The 12,808-nt window shown below is 54.2% G+C and overlaps 1 protein-coding gene across 1 annotated transcript in view; it reads left to right on the top strand.

Annotated features, from left to right (window-relative positions):
* The window catches only part of DKK3 (dickkopf WNT signaling pathway inhibitor 3), a 46,776-nt gene that overhangs the window by 31,680 nt on the left and 2,288 nt on the right, over positions 1-12,808 (top strand). Inside the window, exons 5-7 of the mRNA XM_042905823.1 lie at positions 10,121-10,213; positions 11,355-11,499; positions 12,436-12,592. Coding sequence (XP_042761757.1) covers positions 10,121-10,213; positions 11,355-11,499; positions 12,436-12,592 — 395 coding nt within the window. The remainder of the gene's footprint in view (positions 1-10,120; positions 10,214-11,354; positions 11,500-12,435; positions 12,593-12,808) is intronic.

Here is a 12,808-nt window from a genome sequence, read left to right as displayed (position 1 = left end):
AGCATCTAGGGTGTAGGACAACTCTGGTGTACAGGAAACATGAGAAGTCCAGAAGCTGTGCCTGCACACACAGCCTCTGATGGACGGCCCAGACTCCCGGTGGTCCTCTGCTCCCAGCTGACGGCCCAGCGTCAAGAGGAGGCTCCCCTATGTCCTTGCTGGCTCATCCTCATGGGTATCTTTGAGGCCACCCTTTTCTGTGGCCACTGGTCCCTCCTTTTCATCCTCCTTCTGCCCAAGGCCAATCTCACTGTTTCTCCTCCAAGAAACACTCCTGCTGAGCTGATAGATTTGGCAGATGAAACACAAGATGTCTAACACGAAAGTAACTTTTAGTCTAAGTCTGTCCCATGCAATATTCGGGGCCTACTGTACAAAACTATTCTCCACATATCCGAAATACAGATTTCACAGATTCATCCTGTATTTTAATTTGCTAAATCTGGCGGTCCTACCACTGTGAGGCCCCAAAACTAAGGGTTCTCATGCGGGTCCAAGCAAGGAGACAGTGGTGGGGGTTGGCAGGACTGGGTCCTTTCCTCATACTGGGGGACCTGGGAGGTGCTGCAGTCTTGGCTGCTGCGACGTTGTTGGTGCTTTGGGACCCGGAGTTCCTGGCAGGCTCCTGATGACTTGAGCAGGAGGCACCTCCTGCGTGTAGAGCGCCGACTGTGTCCTAGATGTGTCTGGCAAAGGTCAGACCCAGGCGAGGCCCAGGGGTCCCACCCCACTGTCTGCGGGGGTGGGGACGGTGCAGACCCCAGGAATGGTGTGGGGTGTGGAGAGGGCTCCCCGCACGGTTTCTAACGTTGGTGGGGCAACAGTGCTCAGTTGGTTAGGGAGAGCTTGGGCACAGGAAGGAATTTCCTTTGGAATTAAATACGGGCGTGACTTTGACAGGGGAAACCTCACTCAGGCCTAAAGAATGTGCTGGGAAGTTCTGAGTGTGAGGCTGGCCGTCTCCCTTGACTGGCAGCATGACAGGGCCCCCGGGTGGAGGAAAGGCTTTTGTCTGGAACACCCCGTCTCCAGCCCTGAAGACCACTGGTGGGTGTGAAGGCTCCCTGGGCGGCTGGAGCAGCGAGGAGGCTGCCAGAGGGCCCAGGGTCAGGCGGCTGCATGTGCTGGGGGCAGGGGCAGGAGGAGAACGAGAATTGCAGGACTGTTTCCGGAACCATCCATGGCACTAAAGGGTCGGGAGCAGGTGTTCTCCACAGGTGGTGTGCCCGCCCAGCTGCAGGGTGCAGGCTCCTGTTTCCTGGGCTGTGTGACTTAAGGAAGGAAGAATTGGGGGAATGGCACCAGGAGACCCACGCTTCTGCACACGTTGGAACTTCAGGAAAAGAATGGCTGGCGTCGGCTCCTGGCTCCTGCCTGGGTTTTTCCACAGGGTGATCTCTGCTTCGTGGGTCAGGCCAGAACTCTTGGTGAAGTTTGGGGCCCCCTACCTGTCCTGAGCTGGCTGAAAGTTTCCAGGGCAGGGTCCAGGAGAGGCTGGGGGCGCCCTGCTGTGTTCGAGACACATGTGTGGTTTACAGGTTCCTGTGACTGGCCTGGTTTTGAGGTCAAATAAAGACCCACGGGGCAGGAAAGCCTGATTTGGCAGTCTCGTAGAGCTTGAAGGGAAGCTTCTTGCTGATTTCTCACGGCACCTCTCCTGATCTTGCACCAGGGCCCAGCCTTGGGGACCCTGCTGTCCTGCAGAGGCAGCGTCAGGGCCCCCTGCCTGCCTGCTCCCAGGGTCTGACCTATCTCCGTAGAGCACTGGGTTGGGCTGCAGGGTGAAACAGGAGGTGGTCTTATGGTGATGGATGACGAGCCCTGGCTTGACCTGGTATTCTGGGCCTTTGCAGTTAGGAGAGGCATTCCATTAATGGGACAAAATGCACTGGCTCAAACTGAAGCTTAGAAGGTTGTTCAAGCCTTTTCATGGCCACCTTTAAGCTCCCGCTGTGAGTTAAGCATTGCAGATGGAGGTGCGCCCCAGGGGGTTACGTCCTGGGGCCTCGGCACTGTTCTAAGCAGGTGCACCTGTCATCTCTTAAAAAAAATTTTTTTTAAACACATTTATTTTTGAGAGGCAGAGCGTGAGTGGGAGAGGGGCAGAGAGAGGGAGACACAGAATCCAAAGCAGGCTCCAGGCTCTGAGCTGTCAGCACAGAGCCTGATGCAGGGCTCGAACTCATGAACCGTGAGATCATGACCTGAGCCGAAGTCAGACACTCAACCGAGCCACCCAGGAGCCCCACCTGTCATCTCTTTTAATCTGCATGACAACCTCACGAGGTTCACAATTTACAGATAAGCGAACCAAGGCACAGAGAGGCTCAGTAATTTGCCCAAGATCACCCAGCTTGTAAGTGAACCCATATTCAAGCCCAGGCATGGGAGCCAAACCTGTCTGCCCCTCATGCCACCCCAGGTACACTTGGCGCCGGGTGACCATGAGGGCATGGGGAAACGAGTAAGCCAGCAGCGTGGCGAGTGCAGGGACGGGGCTGGAGAGGGGAGTGTGGGAGCGTGCACTCCACACAGGGACGGCTCTCCTGTATGCCCCTGACCTTCTGGTGTTGGCAGCCCCCAGTCCTGGGCGGATCAGGATGACTGTTCCCCATGGTCTGCTCTGCTCCACGGGAGCATCTCTGTTCAGGAGGGCCAGAGCTCAGACGATAGCCCCACATGCAGGTGGGTCATCAGTTTATCGCACAGACCATACCATCTGTCATCCTGGGAGCATTCAGGGCCTAGAACCCCATGCTCAGGGCCAGGAAAAGACCACTCACCCAAACCTCAAGTAACAAGTTGGGCCTGGGGTGCCAGAGCCTAGAACTTTCTGGTTGATGGGGGGTGGGGCTCAGCCAGGAAACCATGCTCTGGTCCCTGAGGTTCGACAGCCTTCAGAATATGCCAGTGCCTCCCCACTGGCCTCCTCTCTGTCACCTTCCCCCAGGGAAATGCTGACACTCAGGACAGAGGCTGAATACGGTGGAATCTCCAAGATGGAGAAGATGTGGCCGTAGCTTGCTGGGGGCAGGGACTTGTGTTGGATTCCTAAGGGAACAAAGCACCTCAGCCTGGGTGACTCAGATGTATTCTCTTCCAGTTCTGGAGGCTGGGAGTCCCAGGTCGAGGTGTTGAGCCCGTTCCTTCTGAGAGCTGTGAGGGAAGGACAGGTCTAGGCCTCTCTCCTTGCTTGTGGATGGCCGTCTGCTGTCTCATATCAGCTTTCCTCCATGTGTCTCTGTGTCCAAACTTCCCTTTTATAAGGACACCACGTCCACCCTAATAACCTCATCTCAGTAACTCATGTGTAATAATCTTATTTCCAAATAGGATCCCCGAGGTACTGGGGTTAGGACTTCGGCGTATGAACTACAGGGCATACAATTCAACCCACGCTGGGCATTTGGAGGCAGCAGGTGCGGTGGGAAGAGTGAACCTTGGCTTGTGTGGGAAGATCTGACAAACTTGGGTTTACATTATCTTGGGTTTGCAAACGCTATCAGCGACTTTGGGCTCTGAGCCTCAGTTTCCTTACCTGCAGAATGGAGGTCGAGAAAGAGTTCATCTGTTCATCTGTTCGTTCTTCCTGTATCCTTTTCATGAATGGCAGCCAAGCCCATGCTGGGGGGTACGTCATGGGCGCTGACCTCACAGGGTGCTGCGAGGACCAGGGAACCCACTAAGGCTCAAGTGAGTGCTGGCACAGAGTAGGTGCTCTCCAAGCATCCACCGCCGTCCTCTCCCCTCCAGCCGTGGCGCACAAAGCTCTGGAGACGAGCAAGTTTCTGTCGGTGGAGGACCCCTGGGCCTCCATTCCGTGTGTCCTCACTCCTTCCCAAGCAAGGAGTTAGGCCTTGGGCTGGAGCAGACACCATGGATGGCCCTGGTCACGAGAACAAGACAGTCTGGGGCTCCCAAGGAGAGTGAGCAGTGCCCCTGGCCAGGGTGGGAAAGCCCAGCGCGGTAGCACAAGGGCCACAGAGAAGCCACATGCCGCTCGCCTTGCACGTGTACTGAGGAAAGCCTGACGGGGCTCCTGTGCTCTTTTCTCCCCACTGCTCTGGGCTTCTGCCTCCTCAGAGCCACTCTCCTCTGATAAACGCTGAACGCAAAATCAAAGACGCAGAACAGCACCTTTGCCATTTTCCACTATTTCATGATCGTGTCGACGCACCGGGGCTGTTTCCAGGCCCGGCATCCTGCCAGATCTCTGGTGTGCTCCCTGCCTGCCCCACCTCCCGCAGCATCTGAACTGAGCCCTGCGGGGCCTCTGGCCAGAGCTTTCTAAATATAGCTCCGTCCTTCTCCAGACTGCACAGACCAGATCCTCAGAATGGCTTCTGTCCTGACGGCCAGCCTCTAGGCTGTTTGTCAGTTGGGAGGGAGGAGCGGCACAGACAGGGAGTGGCCAGGCCTGGAGAGGAGCCCCAAAGCCGGGACACCAGCGACCCGAGACCCAGATGCCCAGGGGCCATGGCCTTCGCCCTGAGTTCCTGTCTTCTGTCACTGGGGAGGTGTGCCCCTGGCAGGTTGTGCTGAGCTGTGACTGAGGGACAGGACACTGGTGAGGCTGAAGAAAGAGAAAAATGGTGATCTTCCTAGGAGGTGGAAAGAGCCTGCCTGGAGGGTTGAACTCCTGACTTCACGTCTGAGCTGGGTGACTGGGCGGATCCACCACCTTAAACCTCAGCTTCTTGGTCTGTGAAATGGGGGTAATAAGACCCTGTTGAGGGGCTTAAAGAGAGTTTGTGCCGAGTGGCAGGCACCGGTGGGCCTGTTGTGCCAGGGCTGTTACGGCTCTGAAGGACACTCTGTGACATCTCATCCCAGCTGCTCTGTGGCACTCAGGTGACCCCGACAGTCTACACTGCTGTGTGTCTTTAGTTTTGCCTTGGTGTAGCATGAGTTCCCTCTTCTGGTCCTAATGGTCCAAGAGGTACCCCAAGCCCAGAACCTCCACGGCCCTTTAGATAGGGAAGCAGCCAAGCCTTCAGAACTCACCTCCTCAGCCATCCTGCACCTAGCTGGGTGCCGAGGCCCCCTTAAGACATCGGCCCACATGTGGACAGGGAAGAGGAGCTGAAACTACTAAAGAGAATAAAATCCTTCGGATGCCTGAGTGGCTCAGTTGGTTAAAGCATCAGACTCATGATTCCGGCTCAGGTCACGATCTCACGGTTTGTGGGTTCGAGCCCGCTTCAGGTTCTGCGCTGGCAGTGTGGAGCCTGCTTGGGATTCTCTCCCTCTCTCTCTGCCCCTCCCCTGCTTGCCCGCTCTATCTCAAAAAAATAATTTTTTTTTTTTTAAGAAAGAATAGGGGCGCCTGGGTGGCTCAGTTGGTTAAGCCTCCGACTTCGGCTCAGGTCATGATCTTACGGCCCATGGGTTTGAGCTCCACGTCGGGCTCTGTGCTGACAGCTCAGAGCCTGGAGCCTGTTTCAGATTCTGTGTCTCCCTCTCTCTCTGCCCCTCCCCTGCTCACACTCTGACTCTCTCTCTCTCTAAAATAAATAAACAATACAAAAGAAAAAAATTTTTAAAGTAATAAATCCTGGATTTCTCAGCTCCAGACTTGGCTCTACTTAGGAGGCACCAACCCATGTCCACCACACTCCCCACCTCCCATCTACTCAGTTTTGTTTAAGGTGGGAGGACCTGACCTGTTCCCAGGATAGTTGGGTCCTTGCCTCCTGCAGTTAAGAGTCTTTAGTGGAGACACTTAAACTAACAACTGTTAGGATCAGGCATAAGGCAGGGTAAAGATAGGAGTCAGAGGCTAAAAAATTGTGCAGTCAACGGCTTTATTTGGGAACTAAGGTCTCGGGCGAGGTTCCATGACTCAGGGAGAGAGAGAGAGAGGAGTCAGGGAAGTCGCTCCCAGGTGTGGCGGGGTGGGGTTTTTAAGCTGCAGTGGTTCCGGGTTTAGGTCCGGGTGGGCCTTTTTCGCGTCAGGTCGTGCTGTCGCTCGGTGATTGGTTGACCTCCAATTCGTTCTGGCAGCTACTACGGGCTTTTCGTTGGGTTGCTCTGGCAAGATGGCCGTCCCCTCTACTGTGGTTCCAAGGACATCCTAACAACAACCTTCTATGGAAAGCCTGATCTTCATACAAGGAGAAGCCACTCTGCTCCAGGAACTTTACTCCTATTGGGTGTACAGGTCACTGCCCATGGATCTGACACTCTCTGGATCGAGATAAGTCAGGACTAGATAGCGAAATCCTCAAGTGTTTCCAGGGATAGAAACAGAGAGTTGCTGGTAGAGACAGCAGCCCCTGTTTAGACTTTCCTTCCGACAAGCTGGTCCCCTGGCAGGGGGGTTAGCTCTCCACAGGGATAAGGCATCAGATGGGCATGGGCTGTCCAGCTTTGTGTTGCTATGGCCACCATTCACAGAGCACTAACTCAACACAGCAGCCCTGTGAAGTGGGTCCTGTTATCACCCTCATTTTCAAAAGAGGTTGAATTAATATCCCAAGGTCACACAGGTACTCAGTGAAAAAACCAGGATTCAAAGTTTGTGCTTTTTTGGCCTTTATGATTTCTTCACACCTTGGAGTTCCAGGGTTTCCAGGATGATCACAGTTCTTAAAGAATAGTCGCCAGGGCTGCTGAGAGGACATACCCACAACCAACAAGCTGCCGGATTATTAGAACAAAAGCACCCGGCTTTCTCCAGGGGAAGTCATGCTGAACTAACTTACCAGAGCTCTCTGGTAGTTAGCAAAAACATGTCAGCAAAGGAAACCTGTAGGTTTAGTGTATTGAGGCTTTTCAGAAGTGTTTGGCAATGTTCCGTGCCAAAAATATTTTCATATCTGGAAGAAAATGAGTTGCTTTGCTGTGGCTTTGCAGAGAATGCTTTGTCATTAGGGTAAGGAAGATATTCCAAAGGATACATGTGCACCCCTCCTGATGGAGATTGGTAAATAGCAGTGCCTCCCAGGGATTGGTGCTAGTAAGGTTGTAGCTCATATATACATATTTATTTTTTTTTTAATATGAAATTTATTGTCAAATTGGTTTGCATACAACACCCAGTGCTCATCCCAACAGGTGCCCTCCTCAATGCCCATCACCCACTTCCCCTCCCTCCCACCCCCTATCAACCCTCAGTTTATTCCCAGTTTTTAAGAGTCTCTTATGGTTTGCCTGTACATATTTTTTAAATTAAAGATCTGGAAGAGGAAGCATATATAGAGGAAAATTCCAAGTCTGCAGGATTCTTGGGAAACGGGAAGCCAGATTAATGGAATGTGTATGTTTTTTGCTTTGGTTCCCAAATCCTTGCTAATGATTGGCATTTTGTTGGCCTGATTGCCACAGTAACAGTCAAGGGGTTTCATCCATTCCACGCTTAACTATCGCGTGCCCTCTATATGCCAGGCGCCGTGCTGGACACAGGCATGGATCGCACATAGTTATTCTGCTTCACAAAAGTGGAATTCTGCAGGTCCTCCATTTGCTCTTTTTATTTCTTGAGCCATTGTAAACAGTGCTACCGCATTCTTTGTAATGTCCGCCCTCTGGCATTTCCCTAAGAAGTGACCGCATATAAGATCATTTAATTGGTTCCCTCTCATTGGGCTTTCACATTATTCCTGGATTACAATAAAATAACAGTATAGCCTTAAACATTCCTGTATTCCAGGACGCCTGGATAGTTCAGTCAAGTAAGCATCTGATTCTTGATCTCAGGTCTTGATCTCATGGTCATGAGTTCAAGCCCCGCATTGGGCTCTGCCCTGAGAATGAAGCCTACTTAAAAAAATAAAATCCATGGGGCACCTGGGAGGATCAGTCGGTTGAGCCTCTGACTTCACCTCAGGTCATGATCTCATGTTTGTGACTTCATGCCCCTCATCAAGCTCACTGCTGTAAGCACAGAGCCTGCTTCAGATCCTCTGTCCCCCTCCCTCTCTGCCCCTCCTCTGCTTGCACTCTCCCTCTCTCTCAAAAACAAATAAACCCTTTAAAAAAAAATCCCTGTGCTCTGATATTTGTCCATATGGAGAAGTGTTTCTGAGGATAATCATCTGGAAGAGAAATTATGAGGTCGGGAGATACACATTTAAATTTTTTTATAGAAACTGATGAATTGCCTGCAGAAAACATCGAGCTCAGTTTTAATTACCCCCAAAGCATCTGGCAACGCCGATTTTCTCAAATCCCTACCAACATGGGATATTATAATGTTTCCTATCGCTGCTGTAACAACCATAAGTTTGGTGGTTTTACAACAATATAAATTGATCATCTTATGGTTCTGGAGATCAGGAGTCCCACTCAAGACTCACTGGGCTGAAATCTTAAGAGTATCAGCAGGACTGAGATCCTTCTGGAGGCTCTAGGAGAGATAGATCTTTAGCCCATGGCCCTCTTCCATCTTCAAAACCAGTGAAGTCTGGAGTCTTTCTCACGTGGCATCACTCTGACACTGACCCTTCTTCTGCCCCCCACCTCTCCATTTTCAAAGCCCCTTATGACATTGAGCACACCTGGATAACCAGGAGTCTCTCCTTACCATCAGGTCAGCTGACTAGCAACCTGAATTCCACCTGTGTCCTTAATTTCCCCCTGCCTTGTAATGTGAGCATTGATCTCACATCAATGCTCCGGGTTCCAAGGAGTCGGACATTTGGGGAAGGGGTATTTCTCTGCCTACCACAGATATCATCAACCTTTTTAATTGGGTCCATTCTAAGTGAAAACATGCTATCCTCTTTTAAGTCACATTTTTTCAAGTGTGAGGTTGAACATCTTTTTCTGTGCCAAGAGGCAGAAGGGTTTTTGTTTTCGTAAGTTGTCTGTGTCTTTTGTCTCCTTTTCTGTTAGTTTTTTGGGGGGTGGGGGGTTGTTTTCAATGCAGTTAGAAGTTCTTGAGGGTAAGGACTTTTTCATATTCATGTTTACATCCCAGTGCCTCAAGACATGGCCAGATTCAGAGAAACTACCCCCCGCCTGTTGGCTCTCCTTTCTTCTCTCCCACCCCATTCTCTTACTTCTCTGCTTTGGAAGCAGTGCCTGGACCTGGATGCTTCTGGCTGAGCCGAACGTGTCTAGGAGCGGGTGGTGGTCTTATGGCTTACTTACGGCGCCGTGGACTTCTCAGGCCGTGACAGGCTCTGGGGTTCAGACAGATTGGGGCACAGCCCGTGACCCAACCCTGCGCTGAGGCAGCCCTCTGCCCCTTTCTGAGCCTGTTTTCTCACCTGTAAAAACCACGATGGTAGCATGCTGGCATTTTAGGGTTGCTGGTATGGAACAGGACAAATATTGACCCCTCCTTTTGAGAGCAAGGACCCCTCTCGCAGAGCTGCCCCACTTGCCATGGGGAGGCCAGGAGGAAGCCCTACTAGGAGGACCCGGCAGGGTGCCAGCCCCAGAGGCGCTCCATGCCCCCTGATCCACCTCGTGGCTCCGCCCAACAGACAGCAGGTAGAGGTGGCTTTCCCCTGCCTCTGACCTAGAAACAGAGGTGCAGAGAGGCCACGGGACCCCAGACGGCATGGCTAGTTTGGTGTAAGGGGACTCTTCCCGACCAGCCCGCTCCCACGGCCTCCCTCTCTCCCCCCGCTTCTCCAGCCAGCTGGGCTGCAGGGCCCATGCCAGCCGCCCTCCTTCTTCCTTTGGAAGCTAGCAGCTGCCCTTGCCTGGCAGCCCCAGACCCGGGACTCTGAGGAGGGGGGCCACGGGAGCCCTCTGCGGCCCTTTCCTTCATGGTCAGCAGCCTGGGCTCCAGCCCCTCCTGTGCAGCCGCCTGGGGCTGGAACTCATTAGCTCTTTTATTAAATCCATCTGCTCTGCTTGGAGATGGCCCCGAGTCTCTGTGCTCCCCGCCCTGCCCTGGGTATGTGAGGCGGGGGCTGCACACATTTGCCATTGTGTGAACTGGGTCGGCGTCCTGGAGGGCAGAGGCCCAAGGCGCCCTGTGTGGGCGAGGGCCCCGCCCGGCCTGGAGGGTGTGGATACTGAGGAGCAGGAGTTCACATGGCCGTGGAGTGAGGGGGAGTCTGGAGAACCCTGAGCCTGGGGGGGGCGGCGTGCTGGGATAAAATGGGACACTGCGGGTTTGCTGCTCTGCCTTCCGCTGATGAAGCCACCCCTTCCCCCTCCGCAGGAGTGCATCATTGATGAGGACTGCGGGCCCGCCAGGTATTGCCAGTTTGCTAGCTTCGAGTACACCTGCCAGCCTTGCCGGGACCAGCAGACGGTGAGTGTGCCCAGAGGCGTCTGCAGCTGCAGCACCGGGGCTTGGGGGCTGAGCTGGGTCCCAGAGAAGGAGACCTGGGGAGAAGCCTTCCTGGAAGCCTTCTGTGGGGCTTTTAACCATGTCCATGCTTGGGAGAGCCTCTCCATGCGGCCCAATGGGGCTGACTCCTGGAGTGACGAGGAGGCCATCAGCAGACCTGCCACCACCCTCACTCGCCGCATGATCTCATGGGTGACAGAGGAGGGAGGGAAGGTGGGGACCGGGTACCTGTCTTTCCCCCGGGGTAGACCCATCCCCGTAGATGCTGCCAGTGACACTATTGCAGCCCCCACCCTCCACCCTCCAGATCTCTCTCCCCATCTGCCCAGAGAGGGCGGAGGGAGGGCCGGAAGAAGCCAGAGGACTTCCCTGATAGAGATTCCACAGAGAAGCACGAAGCCAGGGAAGCGGGGACTCCCTCCACCCAACAGATGTTTTGGACAAAGCCATATGGGCTCATTGACTTTTCTTGTCCTTTTTCATTACTGAGGCAGTAATAACACAGCACGATAACAAGTTTGGAAAATAGAGGGCTTCTTCCTCCCCTGTCTGGTGCCAGCTGTGGTCAGGCAGCTGCAGGTGTCCCTCCAGCCTGCCACCTCCAAGTGTGACTGTGGGGCCCCGGTGTGTTCCGTGCTTGTCAGTCCCGCGTGCAGCTCCAGACTGTGGCACCCCCACGCCCTCCCCATCCAGATGGCCTTCCGGGCTTGGGCCTGGACTTAGTCAGCTGTCAAATCAGGCTGCTGCCTGCAGCTGTGGGCCATAAGCCACATTCCTTCCTGACCTAGGCGCCTAATAAAAAGGAGGCAAGGCACAAGTCTGTGGGGGACACACTACGTCCTTTGCAAAATCTCAAGCTACATAGGAAATACTCCAGATACGTGACTCACCCCAGGTGCCATCTTTCCAGTGTTCTGACTCCTCCCATCTCACCAGCCCGGCTCCCATCTCTGCTCCCTTAACTTCCACTAAAAGCCCCCCAAGCCTCAGACCTCAGTTGCCTCCTCTGTATAATGGGAGCATGTGGTTAACCCACGTGTGGCATTTTCAGGGCTGGGGACAGTGACAGTACGTGAGCCAGCATGCTGTTGTTTGCCCGCAGCTCTGCACCCGGGACAGTGAGTGCTGTGGAGACCAGCTGTGCGTCTGGGGTCACTGCACCAAGGCAGCCACCAGAGGCGGCAACGGGACCATCTGTGACAACCAGAGGGACTGCCAGCCTGGGCTGTGCTGTGCCTTCCAGAGAGGTGGGTGGGCTCTCCACTGGGTACGGGGCAAGCCCTGTCTCAAGCTCCACCATCCTGGTCTTCCTAGGGCCCCATCTGTGCCAGAAACACCTTTGCAGGGTCCCACCTCCTTGGCAGGCTCCCAAACACTCAGGGTGCATCCCAGCCCCACAGCCTGGCCTGAGGCAGGCCCCCACCTAGAGCAGACCACCAGGTCTTCTGTCTGTGTCTCCTGTTGACACCTAGAAAAGTTAAATCCCTTCAGGATGCGTGAGCCCAGGGCAGGAGGAACAAGCCCTCTCCACTCTCCACCTCATTTCCCAGGCCCTGAAGGTAGCACCTGGCCGTGTCCTATCCTCTGAGGATGTCCCCCTTCTAGTCCTGTCTTCCATTTTCACTGGCCCTTGTGGGCAAGGTCGCTCAGGCTCTTCCCTCCTGCAGTGTTTCTGAAAATCTCTCCTTCAGCTGCCTCCCCAGTCAGCCTCTGCAGCCCCCAGCCCGCCTGGTACCTGCTGTCCCAGCCATTTTCCTCCAGGTCGGTGCTCCGTGTGGCTTCTCTGGCAGCTGTGGTTGCTCTGTTCTGTCTCATCAGACTCCTCTGTCTCCCTTCCAAGGCTTCCCCAGGCCATGCCCAACCCCCCGCCTCTGTTGCTGCTGTGTCCCAGCCTTGAGGGCCTTTCTTACACTCTTTATTTCTCCAGACCTTCGACCTCAAAACCGAGCACAAGCCCCCCCTCTCCAGGCAGTCCTCCCTAACTGCTCCAGCCTTCCAGACTCATTCCCTCCACAAGCCCATTCTGCCAATTTGTTTCTTCTCATTTCACCTCTTTAATTTTAACCTCCACTTTGAGGTTGAGGGGCTGGAAAGTTGGGGCTCCACCCCATTTCTCTGCTTCCTTCTGTGGTACCTGCCTGCTTGATGCTGGGCACACAGGGGTGACTTTCCCCTGGCCCCAGGTCTCTTGTTTCCTGTGTGCACACCCCTGCCCGTGGAGGGTGAGCTGTGCCATGACCCCGCCAGCCGGCTTCTGGACCTCATCACCTGGGAGTTAGAGCCTGATGGAGCTCTGGACCGATGTCCGTGTGCCAGTGGCCTTCTCTGCCAACCCCACAGGTGAGGCCCCACCTGCCCTCCCTGTTAGAGGTTGAGAGCAGATGAGATGCCACCCAGTAGGATCTCAGGAGCAGAGGGGTGATGTGGATTTAGTTCAGGGTAGGTTTAATTTGAGGTGTCCTTGGGTCATCTGGATGGAGCATCTGATAGCAGTCAGATCTATCATTCTGGGGCTCGGGAGAAGGTGTGGCCAGGGGTACAGATGCGGAGCTCATC

Source organism: Panthera leo, chromosome D1, assembly GCF_018350215.1.
Source record: "Panthera leo isolate Ple1 chromosome D1, P.leo_Ple1_pat1.1, whole genome shotgun sequence".
Classification (NCBI taxonomy): Eukaryota; Metazoa; Chordata; class Mammalia; order Carnivora; family Felidae; genus Panthera; species Panthera leo.
The sequence above is the reverse complement of the archived record's forward strand: the minus strand, read 5'-3'. Positions and strand labels throughout refer to the sequence as shown.